Source organism: Petaurus breviceps, unplaced genomic scaffold (assembly GCF_028583685.1).
Source record: "Petaurus breviceps papuanus isolate PSGF00001 unplaced genomic scaffold, PetGlider_PUasm1.0 181, whole genome shotgun sequence".
Lineage (NCBI taxonomy): Eukaryota > Metazoa > Chordata > Mammalia > Diprotodontia > Petauridae > Petaurus > Petaurus breviceps.
The window spans coordinates 14,963,827-14,983,151 of NW_027185784.1; the positions used below are offsets into that span (position 1 = coordinate 14,963,827).

Genomic DNA, 19,325 nt, shown 5'->3' on the forward strand with positions numbered 1-19,325 from the left:
CTTCCTTCCTTCCTTCCTTCCTTCCTTCCTTCCTTCCTTCCTTCTTTTCCTTCCTCCCTCCATAAGTCTTTTTGTTTCTGTTTCTACCCATCTGTCTCCAACCCCCTCTCACTTTATCTGTCTCTCCCTTTCTTTTGAAAATTTCACTTACTGAGCTGGCTGCCCAAATTCCTGCCAGGACATACCTCATTAAAATCCTGATTTTTCCATTTAAGACTGAAATCCAAGTTTGTGGAATATGGAGAGAGCGAGCACATATACACAAACACACACTTGGGAATGCATATATTCATGGTTCACCACCCCTAGCTAAGCCACTCTTTGATTTGGTGATGACAACAACAACATATAAGTAGGACCTCACACAAATTAGGAAATTTCACTCTTTGTTCAAAATTTTTCTCAAGCATTAGCTTTTTTTTTTAGGACTTTTTGGCTTCCTTCCCTCCCCCCCCTTTTCTGTCTGATCAGCATGTGAAAAATCTATAAAGTACTTAGCGCGCTCTTTAAAAATAAAAGATGCCCTTTAAAAATGCAGGATCAGGCTATCTGAGCTCTATTTCTAGATCTGTCCATGACTAGTTCTGTGTATGGATACAGGTCATTATCTGACTCAACTTCTCTTTGAAACCAGTTTATGAGCACATGAAAAGATCCCGAATGACTGAATCTTCACGTTGTTTTCTCTTCAGTTACCAGGGTGCTCCAATCCTGCATCTAGGGTTTGCTCTCTTACTTCTCGGAAACTCAGAAATCATTATGCTGTTGGCAACCTACTTGTGTCAGAGATGACTGAGGTTAAGATACTTAGAGCCAATGGCTCTCTGGGAACAGGCTGAGCCATGGTGAATGCCAGAGCGGGCCCAGGAGGCTGTTTCTTTGGGCTTGGCCTCATTCGGTCTCTGCTACCTGAGCTTTCCTCCCTTTTCCTTAGCTTTTCTGAACTTTCACTAGCCCCAATAGCTATTTCCCAAGTGCCACATCTGGGTTTTAGAGCCAGACAATATTAACAGTCCTGCATTTGGTGGCAATTAAGACCTCAATTCCTTGATGTCTGCCTTTCATTAGTAACCAGACTGTTGCACTGAGCTCATGTGGTAACATGCTTATTACATTAAGAAAGAGGAAAACACACACATACATACATACACAGAAACCTCTTAAAAACTATAAAACTAAATCCTTGTCCTGAAAATGATGAGGGAAAGAGCTCAGGACCATGTGTTCATTCTGTAAGACTTGGCTCGCTTGGCAGAAGGCTCCTTAAACCCTGAAAAGATGCCTTCTCCATGATGCCCACTCCCCTCCCAAATTTCCAAGCTCTTTTCTCAAACTTGAAGCACTGGGGTGCAAGACTGGCCTTGGAAGAGGATCTGGGCTCTTTTTATTTCTACATGAATAACCTCGGCATTGGTTTTCTCATTTGCAAAATGAGGGAAGTTAGATTAGTTAGGCTCTACCAAGGGCCATTCCAGCTCTGAGTCTATGACCCTATGCCTACTGAAACCTGATTTCTGTATGCTCCTGGGCATGGCTGCTTTCAAAGTCACAAGATCTGGATTAGTGAATGTAGTGAGGAAAACACTTTGTCAACTTCAGCAGGATTATGAATTCTCACTGAGATCTTGACTGAAAGCAATGGATGGAAGCCTAGAAATGGGAGTCCAGCCTCTCTTCTGTCCTACATAGAACCACATCAAAACTTTGCCTTGGTTCTGGATAGCACAATGGGGATTCCTGAAGGTGTAGTGTCCCAGAGGGATGTTAAGCAATCCATCTGCTTAGCAAGAAAGATGGTGCTCTTACTGCTCTGAGGTCAATGATAGCCTGCTATAGTGCCCAGTGGAGAGGCATATCTGTCTAGAAACAGTTCATAAAGGACTAGAGGAGATCCCTAATTTATAAACACCTTGAAATTGCAGGACTGGAAGGATCCCTTCTAATCTGTCTCTGCTTCCACTGAAGATCTATCCATTCGACCAGCAAATATTTAAGATGTGTGGCTTATAAGTAATGATGCTGATGGATATGCATGACTTGTGGTCTCCTTCTTGCACAGTCCTGCTTCATGTCTTGGGCAAGTCTGTCTTCAAACCATCTTAGGCTACTTGACTAAAGCAGTGACTTCCAGATTTTCTGGCTATCTTCCTTGGAACTAAAACCTTCATTCTGGAAGGTTTGTATAAATTCTTTCTGATGCCATCTAAGGGCATTTTCTCTCTCTTCACTGGAGATGGAGGTGCACCCCACACTCAATACACTAATATTTTCCCACTGATTTAAATTGCCCTTCTAGACCTCTCCATTTCAATTAATGTCACCTTTCTTCATGGTTCAGTTGAAAGAAGGCTGAATTTGGAGTCAGAGAGCCCAGTGGCTTTTGCCACTGTCACTTAACTTGGGTGAGTCTCTGGGATCTGTTTCCTCATCTGTAGAAATTTGGGGGCTGAACTGTATGACTTCTAGGTTCCTTCCAGGTCCAAATATCTGCTCCTATGAGCTTCATTGGCTCCCCTGACATACTCAGATTTTTCATGTCCTTTGTATGGTACAGAGTCTGACACTGGACTTGATAGTCTAACAATGGTATTTCTCCAGAAAGGAAATGTATCACCATTTAGAGACAAAACATTAATATTAGTCATTTCACTGGATGGGGGTGGGGGAGAGAGAGAGAGAGACAGAGAGAGAGAGAGAGAGAGAGAGAGAGAGAGAGACAGAGAGAGACAGAGACAGAGACAGAGAGAGACAGAGAGAGAGAATGAACAAGAACAGACAGGAGACACACTTAAACAGTAGTTCTGTCTCATTAAGAAATCTATTCAGGTCTCTATTTTTGGAAGGTTTCCCCCACCCCTTTTTAAATAGGAGCTCCTAAAGTCTCTTCTTTAGCAGACAGTGACTGTGAGGAAGCAGTGGCCTTATTCACATGCTGCTGCTTTGAATCCTAATCAGCTTTTCCCACCCCCATCTTCAGAGAGCCCCATGAATCCCGATAGGCATCTTAACAGATTTACAGGGATTGGCTTGGCTGATGAGGATTCAAAGCAGCAGCATGTGAATAAGGCCACTGCTTCCTCACAGTCACTGTCTGCTAAAGAAGAGACTTTAGGAGCTCCTACTTTAAAAGGGGGGGGATGGGAGGGTGTCTGTTAGGCTGAACCTCTGCCTTCTTTTCCTCACTTCCTTTCATCTCTCTCTCTCTCTCTCTCTCTCTCTTTCCCTCCCCTCTTTGTCTCCCCCTCTTTCTCCCTCTCCCTCTAAGGATTATTTCTCCCTCTTTTTTAAAATTTAGTCTCGTTTTCCTTTTCTAATTCTTCCTCCTTCTTCTCCCTATACACAGAAATGATGATGACCTGGTCTATGAGTAGGTAGGAACAGGAGATAAACTATAGTCATCATCTTTCTGCAGAAATACCCTAGGTGTGTATGACTGGGATATTGACTTCAAAAGGAGACAGACAGACAGACACAGACAGAGAAAGCACTTCACATGTCTGTTGCTCTAGTCACTTTTGTGTCTGGAAAAAACATAAGACTGCAAATCACAAGTTCTTGCTTCAGTGACTTCCCTTGCATGACACCCTTCCCCACTCTTACACTGTGCCCACTCCCAACTGATCTCTTATGGACTAGAGATGACTGCATTTTCAGTTAGGAAGACCTGAATTCAAATCTGAACTCAAATCCTTGCTAACTGTGTCACCCTGGTCAAATCACTTATATCCCTTGACCTCAGTTCCTCATCTGTAAATTAAGGAAGTTGAATTTCATAACAACTGAGCTCCCTTCTACGTCAAGACATTAGAAGTCACCTCCAGAGCTATGATACTATGAGCCTCCTCTTTAAAGAGTCAGTGGGAAAACACACACACACACACACACACACACAATAAAGAGTCGGTGGGTCCAGGGACATGATGGGCTTTTTTATTAGTTACCTCCTTGACTTCTTCATCTACAATTTGTCCCTTGGATCTGGGTTCAAATTCTAGTTCTACACTTTAATACATACATAGCCTTGAAAAGTCATTATAAGTCATTGGGCCTCAGTTTCTCCATCTGTAAATTGACAGAGCAAGAGCAGATAATCTCTAAGGCCACTTCCAACTCTAAGTGTATGATCCTTTGACTCTGACCCTGCTTGACCTAACCCATACTCTATCTGACATTACCAAATGGAGACAATCATCAGGTAGTCTGAGGTTGGGGAAGTTTCCTGCAGACGCTTACCAGAGTCTTGTAGTCAATCTGCTGTCTGATAAGCTTGTCCTCACTCAAGGAGTATCGGGCTTCCCCAGTGATGGCATCGATGGGACCCTTCTCCATCTGCTGCTTGATGGCACAGAACAAGGAGAAGAGGGGTTCCCCGGCACATTCCTATGGAAGAGAGGGTTGTTGTGATGACTGGAGGTGCTGCATGCACTTCAGGCAATGAATGCATGGTCTAGAATCTTGTATCTGCTGGCTGTGCCTGACTCCCCCCTTCAGTCAAGCGGATATTGCTACTGGAATTCTCTCTCTTTTTCCTGCTCTTACCTCCATTGCTTTCCTCTTATAATTCCTTCTCCTTTCACTACTTACCTGTTCTGATTTGTACCTTCACTACTGTCCTTGCCCCACCTTCCCCATCCATGTCCTTAATGTTCTCTTTCTTCTATATTCCTCTCTCCTCTTCCCTTGTCCCCTCTCTACCCCTTTTCTGGGTCCCTCATCCCCGAGGCCTTTCCCTATAGTGTCACTGGTGTTAATGGTCGGCAGACAAATGGTTGGCATCCACCTGCCACATCATTAGCGGATCTGCTGCCAACATATTGACTCTTTGTACCTGCTTGTGGCCCTTATCAGTCTCATGTTAGGACTGAGGTGGGAGAGAAGTAGTAGAGGGTGTTGGGAAGGGAAGAGAAGGAGGAGGAGGAGGAAAAGAGAAAGGAGAACATTGGAAGTGCTGCTTTTAGCTGAAAATGGGAATATAGTCCTAGGATTCACAGTCATGACCTTTCTTCTCTCCAAGTATGAAAGCAGCTAGGAGACAATGACTGTGTTTTTCTATCTCCCTCTTTCTCTCTTCTGTCTTCTATCTTTAGAAAAGTTATAAAACCTTTTTTCCCCTGAATCAGCACACTGAGGGATCACTCATGTACTTGGCAATGCGAACCTGAGTTCCATATAATTTGGGGCACACCTAGTGAAACTTAGGGCACATGAACAGGTTATGACTTATGACTCACCCTTTAAGAATAATTGCTATGAGCCTCTGAGGGCTTTCTTCTCTGGGGTGTTCAGGGGTAGATGCCCTTTGTGTCAAAAGGAGGTCTGTGCCTTTCCTGGTAAGAGCTGGGCCATAGTGGGCATGGGGTTGGAAAATAGGGATGGGCTGGAGGAAGTGGGGCAGTGATGAGAGAGAATGGAGAAGACCACGCACAAAGGCAGGAAACATTAGGATCTCTCATGAAATACTCTGGATGCCTGCCCCCCTTACCTTCAGGAACTTGTACAGAAGGAAAGTGAACCAGTTGGTTAACATCTTCTCAGCCACTGACTCCGTCCTATGTCCCAGCCCCGGGGAAAATAAGTCAGAGCAAGGCAAAAGGAAAAGGCATTTGGTTAGTCTTGCTGGAACCATAGAGAAAGAAACTGGTCAGTTTATGATTTTCATGCCATCACAGATTTAGAGCTGGATGGAATCTCATAGGGCGCTAAATCTAATATTCCCCTCCCCATTTTGCAGAGGATGAAACTGAGGGACAAAGAAGTCAAGTGACTTGCACAAGGTCACACATTATTAAAGAGGTAGCATTGCTCTCCAGGTCCTTATGACTGAGGTCATTGCCAAGGGTGTCAGATTCAAATAGAAGTGGGGTCTATTAATCCACAAATAAGAATTCTTGATGACTGCATACTGACTTAGCTTTAAAATATAATATTATCTATGTCTTATTGTATTTTTCTTTGATTTGTTAAATATTTTCCAATTATGTTTCAATCATATTTGGGCTGCAACTCTGCATGTGGCCCAATGGTTGCATGTTTGACACCTCTGTTATATAGCCTTAATGCAAACCCTGTGACTCTAATACCCGTACAAATTCCATCTCTGTGTGTCCAACTTCTTTCCACAGGACTGGGGCATGCTGCAAAGTGGAGCATTGATGGGGTATGAGGGATAGCATGGGTTTTCTCTTTTTTGGGGAAAAAGAATGAAAATTGGGAGGGTGGATGATGCAACAGATCATTACTAGTCTTTCTATATCCTTTTGACAGAATAAAGGACAGCATGAAGTAACAGTCTGGCCTTTGGTTGGGATGAGGGTAAAGACTCGCCCTAAAAGCTAAGTTATGGCTTCACTTCAAAGACTCCCAGGGCTTGTAGTGATACTGAAAGATCATTTAATCTACCCTTTCACACCAAGGCAATGCCAAACCTGAACAATCTCTGGACAGAGAAAAAATGTTGAGGGATTTCCATAGATGGCTATATCAGAACCTCTCTTAAGAAACCCATTTAAGGGTTGGACTATTTCCATGATCAGAAAATGCTCTTCTAAGCCTAATCCAAATCTCTCGTGCTTTAGCTTCAACTCATTGATGTTTTTTGTGCTGATTCCCAAAGGCAAAAGGCGCAACACTGGTTTCATTCTCATAAGATCATAGGCCCATAGATGTAGATCTGGAAGGAGTCTTAGAAGGCAATTAGCTTTCTTGTTTTTCAGAGAGAGAAACCAAGGCCTGAAAAAGTGAAGAGACTTGCCCAAGGTTACTCAGATGAAAAGTTGCTAAACCAGGGTTTGAACATAGGTCTTCTGACTCCAAGAGGCCTCTACTTCCATTGATTCCAATTGGCATGGACAGAACTCAGACCTCAGCTATGCTCATGGGAAGCACCAGGCAGAGATGACCAAGTCCATATATGTCCATGGGCATTTTAAAGGAGCATTGGCCAAGAGAAAATGCCAAGATACCAGAATGAACGGAGGGCATTTGGGAGCAGAGATGGAGAAAATAGCAGGGAAGAATTGGAAAAAGTGGGATTAGAGACAGGGCCAGGAAAAAGAAGGAAAACAAGCCTCAGCAAAGTCGGAAGCAGAGAAGGCGTTGGAGGAAAGCGAGCTGTCAATGAAAGTGAGAGATACACAGATGCGGAGAGAGACGACATGGGAAAACTGATAGTGGGAGCTTGGCTAGGCAGTGGCAACCCTAGAATTATGGCAGTGGGTGGCCATTTGGCGAAAGTAAAACAGAAATCAAAACAATCTCTTGTGCAAACTCTCTCCTCTGTTTCTCCTCCCAAATTAGTGTGATTGTCCCAATTCATGTCTGCTTCCTGATGCTAAGCAAGGTTTTGCCCATTGCAGCAAGATCTTTAAGTGAATCTTGTCTGAGATCCCAACCTGTTTTCTAAACCAAGAAGAAAACCTGGATGTATTAACGGAGGGGCAGAGATAAAAGGGCATTAATTAAGTAGACTGGAAGATGTAAGTCAGAGGCAACTAGGTGTCCTGGTAACTCATGATGGATGTAGAGTCAGGAAGACCTGAGTTTGAATCTTGCCTCAGACACTAGCTAGGTGACATCTGGAGCAAATCTCTCAACCTCTCTGTGACTCAATGTCTTCCTTTGTGAAATGAGGATAACAACAGCATCTATCTCACAGGTTTGTTTGTGGGGAATCAAATGAGATGCCATATGCAAAGGTCTGTGCCAACTTTGAAGTCTTACAATACAAACGTTAGTGACTGTTATAATAAAATATGAGATTAACACTTTCTTGTTGGCTGATTTGAAATAGGAATTAAGGAAGGGTAGAAATGAAAGGAGTACAGATGGTCTGAGCTGGAGAGAAGGAGGCTGAAGGGAAAACATTAACACTATCTTCAGGGGTGCCTGGTGTCACAGCAAAGGTAAACCAGTGGTCAAATTATGATCATTTCAGATGTGGTAGGAACCATAGGAAATGAGCACCTGTTTTAGCCTGTTATCTCACCCAACTTCACTTTTACTCATATGTGCAGTTTCCAGCTAGATGGTAAAGTGCAGGCTAATTCAATTTAACAAACATTTAATAACATACCCACTGTGTGTAAGGATCTGTGTTATATGCTGAATTAAAAAAAAAAGATGGAAAAGGACACAGTTCCTGACCTCAAGAAGCTTGCTTTCAGGACTGTTGAAAAAGTTGCAATGGAAAGGGTTTAAATCCAATGTGAACCAGAATTTCTTGGATATGAGAAAGGGGTGGGTGATCAAAGGTTCATGGGGCATCTCCTTCTCGAGAATGTTTAAAAATACTGTAGATTCTTGACTGAGAAGAACATTAGATTTGGAGTTGGAGGAGCTGAGCTTAAATCTTGACCCTACAACTTACTTGCTGTTTGATCTTGGGTTAATTTTTCTTTGGACTTCAGTTCCCTAATTTGTAAGATGAAATAATTATACTAGATAAACTTTAAGTGGGGCAGCTAGAGGGTGCAGTGGCTAGAACATGAGGCCTGGAATCAGTAGGATCTGAGTTCCAATCTGGCCTCAGATGCTTACTAGCTGTGTGGCCCTGGGCAAGTCACTTAACCTTCTTTGCCTTGCTTTCTTCATCTGTAAAAAGAACTGGAGAAGGAAATTACAACCACTCCAGCATCTTTCTCCAAAAAAATCCCAGTTGGGGTCACAAAGAGTTAGAGTGGCTGAAACAAATGAACAGCAACTGTCTCTAAGATTCCTTTCTGCTCTAAGTCATTGATGGTGACCAAAGAAGGTCCTCTGAGGATCTAAAATGTCAAGGTTCTACAAAAAGGAGAATTTGAGACTAAAAGTTCAATGGTGTCAGAGGATAGGCAAAGGACACAAAATGAAATGAAAAAGGGGCGGCCAGGTAGCACAGCGAGTAACAGCACTGGCTCCAGCGTCGGGATGACCTGGAGATCGAATCCCGGGCTCAGACACTTAGCACCCACCCAGAAACACTTGGCCGTGTAACCTTGAGCAAGTTATTTAACCCCAATTGCTTAGGGGCGGCCAGGTGGCTCAGTGGATAAGAGCACCAGCTCCAGTGTTGGGATGACCTAGGGATCAAATCTGGGCTCAGATACTCAGCACCACACCCAGAAATAACTGGCCGTGTAACCTTGAGCAAGTTACTTAATGCCAATTGCTTTAAAAAAAATGAAATGAAAAAGAGATGAATAAAAACAAAAGGGAGGAAAAACACTACATTCCATAGCATACTTTAAGGTTTTCAAAATGCTCTCTTTGCAAGTATCATTGTTCCCATTTTAGTGATGAGGAAACTGAGGCTTAGCAATTGACTTACCCAGGGTCACACTGGCACTAAGTTAATAACTGTTGTACCTTGACCTTGAATTCAGACCTTCTGTCTCCATGACCAGAGCTTTCGCAGCAAACATGCTTAATAATGAGACAGGGAATTACATACTGTCTGAGTGGAGATATTCAAAATGAGCCCATAAGGAATCTGTTCCAGTCTACTGCCCCTAGGTAGGTTATAGGTGAAGTCATCCCAGAAGGCTTGGTGGGGTCTAGGTTGGGGTAGTGACCATCCCCCCAGCCCCACTCTGGTTATTTCCCTCCCCGCACCCTTCACCTTCTGAGTAGTAGTTTGGGGTGGTTTTTGCTCTCCAGGTTCTTGTCGATGAGATCAGCCAACAGCTGCTTCAGCACATCCGTGGCATACTCCAGCTTGCTCTGCAGGACCGTCATGATGAGGGAGGCCACGTTGCCCCGGTCCCGCATGGAGAAGCTCCTCTGGGACTCCAGGGTTCGGATGAAGGACAGCAGAAACACTTTGTTGTTGATGAGCTGGGCAAAAAGCTTCAGGCCCTTCTCCACACGCTCTTGCCGGTAACCTGGTACCTAGAGAGAGAAAAGAGAAGGATGAGTCATGCACCTGTGAGACACATCATTCACCTATCATGGTCATCACTGCCATGCTCAATCAGAGCACTGGGCATGAACATGACAGGTTGTGGTGTTGTGTAGATGTGGCCATTTCTGGAAAGATGCCACTGCCACCACCTGGCATTCCAGCTGTTAGTCCTCTCTGACATTTGAATTACTTTGTGTTATTTTGTGTATTTTTATTGTTGTTGTTCAGTCATTTCCATCCTGTCTGACTCTTCATGACCCCATTTGGAGTTTTTTGGCAAAGATACTGGAGTCGTTTGCCATTTCCTTCTCCAACTGATTTTACAGATGAGGAAACTGAGGCAAAGAAGGTTAGGTGACTTGCCCAGGGTCACACAGCTAATAAGTGTCTGAGACCAGATTTGAATTCAGGTCTTCCTGACTCCAGGCCTAGCACTCTCTTTACTGTGGCACCTAGCCTATATTTGTCTTTATACGCCTTATCATTCCCACAGAAGGTAAGCTTCATTAGGGAAGAAGCTGCTTGCTTTTAGTATTCAGATCCCTGGCAACGAGCAGAGTAACTAGCATAGAAAAAATAGTAATAATATTAGTGGCGATGATGACAACAGCTAATATTTATATAGTGATTACCATGTGTCCAGCGTTGTGCTAAGTATTTGATATTATCACATTTGAGGCCTCACAACAACTCTGGGAGGCAGATGCTATGATTATCCCCATTCTACAGTGGAGGAAATTGAGGCAAACAGGGGGCAAGTGATCTACCCAGGGTCACACAGTAAGTATCTGAGGCTGGATTTGAACTCAGGTCTTCCTGACTCCAGGTTCAGCCCTCTATCAACTGTGCCATTTAGATGCCCCAGATGATACACATGAGTGTTCAATTCAAATGCCATGTGATTCGCCATTACCACTCATGCCAGAATCACTCCAAGAAGGCTCCCAGTACATAAAAGATTGCCAGAGCTTTTTTTGGGCAAGTTTTGGTCTCCTAGGGGCACATGGATGCTGGATAAGCATCTCCAATTTGACAATCACTACACTAGGCTGGCTGCAGCAGAACACCATACTGGGTGTCAAGACAAGAGGTTCTGGTCCTGGCTCTGCCTTGAAATAGTTGTGTGACATTAGGTAAGGCATATAACTTCTCTGGGCTTCAGTTACTTCATCTGTAAAATGAGGGGATCAGAACAGAATGCTTAATCCTTCCTTGGAAAAAAGAAATTGAACAAAACATCAATTAACTAAAAAATCATCAGGAACAGATGGATTCACAAGTGAATTTTACCAAACATTTAAAGAACAACTAATTTTAATACCATATAAACTATTTGGACAAATAGAGAAAGGAATCCTACCAAATTCCTTTTATGAGACAAATATGGTGCTGATACCTAACCCAGGAAGAGCAAAAACAGAGAAAGAAAACTATAGGCCTATTTAGATTTTTATCAGCTCTTTTTGTGCTGGCAAAGAACTAGAAATTAAGGGAGTGCCCATCAATTGGAGAATGGCTGAACAAGTTGTGGCATATGACTGATGGAATACTATTGTGCTATAAGAAATGATGAGCAGGATGCTTTCAGAAAAACTTGGAAAGACTTACATGAACTGATGGAAAATGAAATGAGCAGAACCAGGAGAACAATGTACACAGTAACAGCAATAACGTGCAAGGATCAACTGTGAATGACTTAATTATTCTCAGCAATACAATTCAAGACAATTTCAAAGGATTCATAATGACAAATGCCAGCTACCCCAGAGAAAGAATTGATGGAGTCTGAATGCAGATCAAAGCACACTTTTTAAAACTTTCTTTATTTTTCTGTCTGTTTTCTTTCACAACATGATTAATATGAAAATATGTTCTGCATGACTGTACTTGCATAATCAATTTCAAATTGCTTGTCTTCTCAATTGGGGAGGAGTGGAGGGAAGGACAGAAAGAATTTGGAACTCAAAATTTAAAAATAATGTTAAAAATTTTTACATATAATTGGAAAAACATTAAATATTTAATAACAAAAAAGAGGGCATCAGATGTGATGCTCTCTAAGCTTCCTTCCAGTTATAACATTCTATACTAGATTCAAATCTGATACTTGGGTTCAAATCCTCCCTCTGACAATACTTAAATTATTCTGGGCAAGTTATTAACTTTCCTAGATCCCAGTTCCCTCATCTTTAAAATGAGGGTTAGACTGTCTAAGGTCCCTTTCTATTTTAGACCAAGGAAACTTTCCGGATTAAACACTGATCAACACTGAAAGGAGAGAAGACTACATTTACCCAAGGTCAATGAAGATGGCTTCAGTGGCTTTGAGATGAGAGGCATCTTGGTAGGGGAGTGAGTACTGGACCTGGAGTAAGGAAGATATGGATTCAGACCCACTTTAGACACTCACTATCTCTGTGGTCTTGGGCAAATTATTTAAACTTCCTGGGCCTCTGTTTCTTCATCTATAAATGAGGGGTTGTACTAGAGATAGCCCCAGGTCCCTATAAGCTCTTAACATATGATCCTATGACTATGGCCTCAGGTGTCTCTATACCTGGTCTAGCTCGCCATCCACTGGGTCACAGTGATGTTGTCTAGGATTAAGAAGCCATGGCATTTGATGAGTATATTTGTAATTTTCTTGGGAAAAGCCTCTGATCATTCCTTCCAGCTCCCACAGTCTGGAAGCCTAAGAGCAGCCAGGATAGTGACCCTCTCCATGCCCTCTTCTCTGTACCTGTTCATCTTTCATTTCCTTTGGATTTTTAAAAGCTGAAAGTAAAGCAAGTCCTCTGGAAGGAGGCAATGGAAGATATCAGAGCTAAGTTGGACACTTACAAATAGTGCTGGGGCTCCCCATTTTCCAAAACTCCACCAATAAATACCCTTTGATTCTTGTCTATAATCTTCCCTCCCCAACCCTTTACCTCCATCCTGGTCTCACCAGTCCCTACTTCTGTAACCCCAGACTCTAGAGGCCAACCTCAAGGTGTCTACCAGAGTTCCAGGAAAGGAGTCCAGGTCTACCATCTGCTTCCCTTCTGCTGGCCCTCATTGGTTCCCCCTTACCATAGGAGCTGATGCTATTAACTTTAGGTAGCCAGGAGAGGAAAGGGAAAACAAAAGCATGGGAAACACAGTGACCTTGATGTATCTGTAAGTCTCAGGTTTGAACCTAACCACCTACTTACCTGTCTCTCTTGCTATCTATCTGGCTCACTCCTAAAAATCTCGCACCAAATTTCCTAGAGCTGTAACTATTTATAGAACCTGGGAACAGGCTCAGATTGAGTCCTGACTCCCTTCTTCTGAAATAGTTCCTCCCACATCAAACTCATTGGACATAGGAATCAGAAAAACCTGAGTTCAAATCCTGACTTTGCTATTTACTATCTCTGCCATTGTGGGCAAGTCACCTAAGTTTCCATGCCTCAGTTTCTTTATCTGCAAAATGAAGTCTTTTCTCTAAGGTCCTGAAGTCTATACTCTTCTATGGAAGGGGATTCACCTAAAGAAAAAGGCTGGTTTTAAAATGAAGAAGGAATATCCTTGCTCATTTGGGATCCTTGTATCTAAAGTAATAGAGGAAAAACATTAGATCAAGTTTTAAGTACTGCACCCCTGGCATGATTATGGTTGAATGATTTGAACCAATTAATGAATCAATGTTGACCTAGAGGGAGGTTTCCAGTGTTGTACTCCAGACATATATCCTTGACTCTGCTCTATTAGACATTTTTTTCCCAGTCAATTGCATGAAGGCATAGTCTGAAATGCTTATTAAATCTAAGAATGACATAAAATTGAAACTGATATGCTGGAAGACAGAGTCTGGATCCCAAAAAATATTATCAGGTTGGAGTAATGGGTAGAGGTTAATAAGAGAATGCTTAATTACGGATAAATGTCAAGTCCTCCATTTAGGTTCAAAAAATAAACTATACAAATATAGTAAAGAGAAGACCAAGCAAGAAAATGGTTGGTGTAAAAACAAAAACAAAAAAAGAAAAACCTCTTAAGTTTGGTTTTTTTTGGGGGGGTGGGGGAACCGCAAGATGCCTTGAACAAAATAAGCGCTTAATAATACTGTTTGAATTGAATAATGTAACACGACAACTGAATAAAAAGTTAATGTGATGTTAGGTTGAATCAATAGAAGAATAAAATCTAGAAAAAGGAAGGTCATAGCTCTGCTGCATTTTGTCCTTATCAGACCACATCTACAGTATCATTTAGTTCTGGGCACCACATTTTGATAGGTATACTGACAAACAGGAGGAGAGAGAAGAGGATGGAGAGGGCACTTAAGACCATATCATATAAGGAGCATTTGAAAGAACAAGGGATATTCAGCCAAAGGTAGAGAAGATTCAAAAAGGACACGGAGAACAAGTATCTGAAGGGCTGTCACACTGAAGAGAGATTAGACATTCTGCTTGCCCCTGGAGATCAAAGCTAGGAACAATAGGGAGAGGCATATTTGGACTCGATATGTGAAAAAAAAACTCAACAATCTAAGTTGTTCAAAAGTGAAATCAGGAGGTAGTGAATGCATGAAAACAAATTTATTAAGTGCCTACTATAGATCAGTCACTGTAGAAACCAACACAAAGTGAGGCAGTTCCTGACTTTAAGCAGTTACATTCTAATAAGGGTAGACAACACAGAAAAGGGAGAGGTGATCACGGATGGGAGTATGGAGCTGGGGACTCACAGCAATGTTGAATAGAGCCAAAAGATAGAAGACTGTCATATCCTTTTCAGAACTAATAGAAGAACTACTTTTATTACTGCTTCTAGAGTAAAAGGTAGAAAGTGGTAGGAGCAAGTGAAAGCACATTGGGGGAATTGGAGATGTCTGCAATGGACAACTAGATAAAATGGGTATCATGGTCAGGAAGACTGGAGTTAGAAATCATGGGCTAAATGAATTTGACTCACTTATTCACCAATCAGAACAGTTCCACTCCAGGGCAAAAGTGGGTTTATGGTCACTGGAGAAGCAAAGATGAATGGGTTTTATTTTTGTTATAAACTAGAGTGTTGGACTTTACACTTATTTGCATGAATTTCCATTTTATTAGATTCTGCCCATCCTTCTAACTCAGGGCTCTTGACCCAGGATACATAGATTTACACACATACACACACATATATGTATATACACATACATATATATATTGAGAATTATATTTCAATATAACTGATTTTCTTTGAAATCCTATGTATTTTATTTTAAACATTTAAAAACATGATTGAGAGAAGGAATCCATAGGCTTCAGCAGACTGCCAGAGGGCTCTATAACCCCTAAAGGGTGAAGAACCCCAACTCTAACTTGTCAAAAGATGTTGTAGAGAGAATTTGTTCAGAGATGATTTAGACTAGTCAACCTCTAAGAGCTCTCTTCCAACTTCCAGTCCAAATATGCCTCTCACTATTGTGAGATTCTGGGAGGCTGGATAAGAACTGGGCATGAAGGTGTAGATATACAGATGAACAGATGAGTGGATAAATAGGTATGGAGGAAAAAAAGAAAGGAAAGACAGCACACAAATGGGGAGCTTCCACTCTATTCCCCTACATACTCCACCTAAGTCCAAGGCATACAACTAGTGAGTTCATGGGTTTGTCATGAATGAGAAAAGGTTGAGCTCCAGACCACTCTGCTGCCCTTTTGGAATATTTCTGTCTCCAGAAAGTCAATAGGGTGGAACTTAGGAGGTATGTGGAAAAAAAACAAGGAAAGTGTGATTCAAAGCTCCCTCGCTAGAATGCTGAATCTCACATCACCTCAGGCTAATGTGCAGCAGCAAAAGTTTATTTCTGCTCATGTCTGCAAGCAATTAATTAGCAAGTTTATTGGAAACTAGAAGGCCACATAACCTTCTCCAGACAGAGTCTTTTCTTGACAATTAGCCATCTTGTGGTTCCTTACTAAGGCAAAGAGGAGCTGAATTGGGGTAGATTTTATTTTAACTCCTTTGTGGACAAATGACCTGATAGAAAGTCTCTCTTTCAGGGAAAGGTCCAGAGAGCAAAGTAAATCAAGTAATCAATAAACACACAAACGAATGAAAAGAAAAATCCTGATTAAGACAGTCAGTAGCCATTTATTAAGTGCTTAGGATGTTCAAGGCCCTGTGCATGGGGCAAAGAAAGGCAAAAAATAGTCATTGATCTCAAGGAATTCACTAATGGGGGGAAACCACATGCAGACAACTATGTACACAGAAGATATATACTGGTTAATAATCAATTGAGAGAAGGACTAACATTAAGGGGGTGTGGAAAAGACTTCTTGCAAAAGGTGGTATTTTATCTGAGACTTAAAGAAAATCAGGGAAGCCAGAGGCAGGAATGAAGAGAGAGAATTTTGGGTTTGGGGGACAATCATTGGGAAAATATCCACAATCAGGAGATAATGGGTTTTATTCAAGGAACTTTTAGGAGGCCAGTGTCATTGGATCAAAGAATATGTGGGGGTGAATAAGTTATAAGAAGAAAGGAAGTAAGGAGGGCTGGGAATAGGTTATGAAGGGCTTTGAATGCCAAACAGATGGTTTATATTTGATCCCAGAGGTAATAGAGAGCCACTGAAGTTTATTGAATAGGGGAATTGACATTCAGAACTTTGCTGTAGGAGGATCAATTTGACAGCTGAGTAGAGAATAGAGTGGAGGGGGGAGACATTTGTGGCAAGGAGACCAACCATAGAGCTATTACAATTAGGCATGAGGTGAGGAGGGTTTGTACCAGGCAGCATGGGAGGAAAGAAAGGGGCAAATAGGACAAATATTTCAAAGATAGAAATCTCAAGATTTGGCCACAGATTGTATATGGGGGTGAGACTAAGGAGTCAAGGATGACACCTGGGTTGAGAATTTGGCTTACTGGGAGAGTAGAGAAGCCCTCAATTGTAATAGGGAAGTTAGGAAGAGGGGAGAGGTTTTGGGGAAAGACAATGAGTTCACCATTGGGTATTTTGAATTTAAGATGTTCAATAGTAAATTGAAGATGCCAGACAGGGAAGAAACAGGCCACATAGGGAAATGATGGTGATACAATTTATAGGACAAGGACTAGGGTATATGGTCTGGGTAGGCAGGGCAGGTAGGGTGTGTGTGTGTGTGTGTGTGTGTGTGTGTGTGTGTGTGTGTAGCTAGCATTTTACAATTATGATATATACAGAGTGCATATCTGTCAAATGAATGGCTGAATGACTTGCTATATACAGGTTGGCCAAACCATTACCACAATTCCAGCATCAGAATTCTCCATATATGTATCCTAATCTTCCAGAATCTTCTAAGAATCCCAATGCATCAAGAGCGTTTATAAGGATGATAGTAAGTATGATCCAAACACCTGCAAATATGTGTAGATTCTTCCTTGTATGCAGGATAGAAGGATCAAACAATGTATCGTTAAGTGGACTCATAACCAGTTAAATGGGAAAACTGAAAGGCTAGTCATTTGGGGTTTGTTTTCAACTTGTTGTCTCCAGGACAACATCCTGGGGATCAGAGCTTGACTTTGTGCTAACAGTTTTATCCATGGCTTGGGTATACTCATGGATGGCCCCTTCCTTTTGGAGACAGTTACAGTATGACAGAATAGCCACTATGGGGAAGTTCAAGGTCTGGGATCTCCATGGGAGGGTCATCCTTGAGATGAGATCTTTAGTGACTACTTACAATAGTTCTGTGAGTTGTGAAATTGTTATCCCCTTTTTATAGGTTAGGGAATGGACAGCCATGGAGATGACATGCAGAGTATAGACTCTCTTGAACCCAGGCCTTTTGACTCTAAATCAAGTCTTCTCTCCACTCTGCTAGGCCTTTCTCTCTACTATGCCAAGATTTCGTTTTACATCAACAACAACTTATTAAGTGCCTGCTACGTACAAGGGTGCTGGGCATGGGCACAGAAACAAAAATGAAACAGACCTTCTACTTTTGGAACTCATGTCCACTGACAGATATGAACCATCAAAAGGAGAATGTAAAAAATGAAAAAGGGGGAAAAGCAAGCTGTGAAATGAGGAGAAGGGGGAGGAGGGAAGGGAAGTAGAAGGAAATAAGTATTTATATAGCACCTACTATGTGACAGGCAGTGTGAGGAAAGAAGAGGAGAAGACAGAAAAAGGGGGAAAAGGTACATATACTGAGAAGTGGTAGACATATGTGTCTCAGGCACCTCTCAGCCATGCCCTTGGCACCCCAGGTTCTATTTCCTTGTCTAGACACATACACTACCAATTCCAGACAGATGTGCCTTCTGACCACTGAAACACATAACAGCTTGTGTTTGTTGGTGCGTGTCTATTTTCCATTTCTATCTCTAAGTCAATTCACCCATTCCTTCATTCATTTACTATAGAGAAAGCACCTAGCGTGGGATGGTAGTATCTGGGATACAGAGCTATATAAAATATTGTCCTTAGTTGTAGCAATAACAATTCCCATTGATAGTGTGCTTTTTCGCAAGTAAAGGAATTTCCTCACAATGGCTCTGGGATGGAGATAATTCAAAAATGCCCAGTTTATAGATGAGGAGTCTTAGGTACAGAGAAAGGAAGTGATTTTCCTAGAGTCATATAACTAATAAGTGTTGGCTCTGGGATTCAAACCCAGATCATCTCACCTTCTAAATTTTAAAACTGTTTCTCCATTTACAAACAGTGATATACTTGCATCCTCCAGTTTTCCTCCCTTTCCTAGATTAATCAAATAACAAGTATGCAATTCTTTCCACATCCCTCTGCTCCTTATTTAGCCTCTACACATCTAGGTCTGGGCTTCTTGGGTTCAAGCCTATCATTTGGTCAAGATGCCTTATGGCATTTATACTAAATGTGGGACTTTAGGTTATACAGACAGGTAGGTGGCACAGACTGATGGGTCTCAAATTGGGAAGGGCACCACCATACTCCAAGTTACCCAGGCTCACATCTTCAAATTCACCCCACATATCTAACTCAGGAAGACCTGAGTTCAAATCCAGCTTCAAACACGTACTAGCTATGTGACCCTAGGAAAGTCATTGAAGTCTGCCTCAGTGTTCTTATCTGTAAAATGATGGTAATAATAACATCTGTCTTACAGGTTTGTCATTAGAATAGCATGAGATAAAATTTTTAAAGTGCTTTGAAAATCTTTAAGTGCTATATAGATGCTGTTAGTATTATTACTGTCACTGTTATTTAATACAGATTTAGAATTGGAAGGGATGACCATAGAGACCATCTACTGCAACCCTTCAGTTTTTTCCTTTCATTTTATTTCTTAAAAATATTTTAAAATTGGGGTGGCCAGGTAGCACAGAGAGTAAGAGCACCGGCCCCAGTGTTGGGATGACCTGGGGATCGAATCCAGGCTCAGATACTTAGCACCACACCCAGAAAGAACTGGCTGTGTAACCTTGAGCAAGTTACTTGACCCCAAT

At 41.9% G+C, this 19,325-nt stretch overlaps 1 protein-coding gene across 2 annotated transcripts in view; it reads right to left on the reverse strand.

Moving 5' to 3' along the window:
- The window catches only part of PLXNA4 (plexin A4), a 780,904-nt gene that overhangs the window by 57,118 nt on the left and 704,461 nt on the right, over positions 1 to 19,325 (reverse strand). For both annotated transcript variants that reach the window (XM_069087251.1, XM_069087250.1), the window contains 3 exons: positions 9,596 to 9,864; positions 5,483 to 5,549; positions 4,234 to 4,380 (listed from right to left, as the gene is read on the reverse strand). In XM_069087251.1, coding sequence (XP_068943352.1) covers positions 4,234 to 4,380; positions 5,483 to 5,549; positions 9,596 to 9,864 — 483 coding nt within the window. The remainder of the gene's footprint in view (positions 1 to 4,233; positions 4,381 to 5,482; positions 5,550 to 9,595; positions 9,865 to 19,325) is intronic.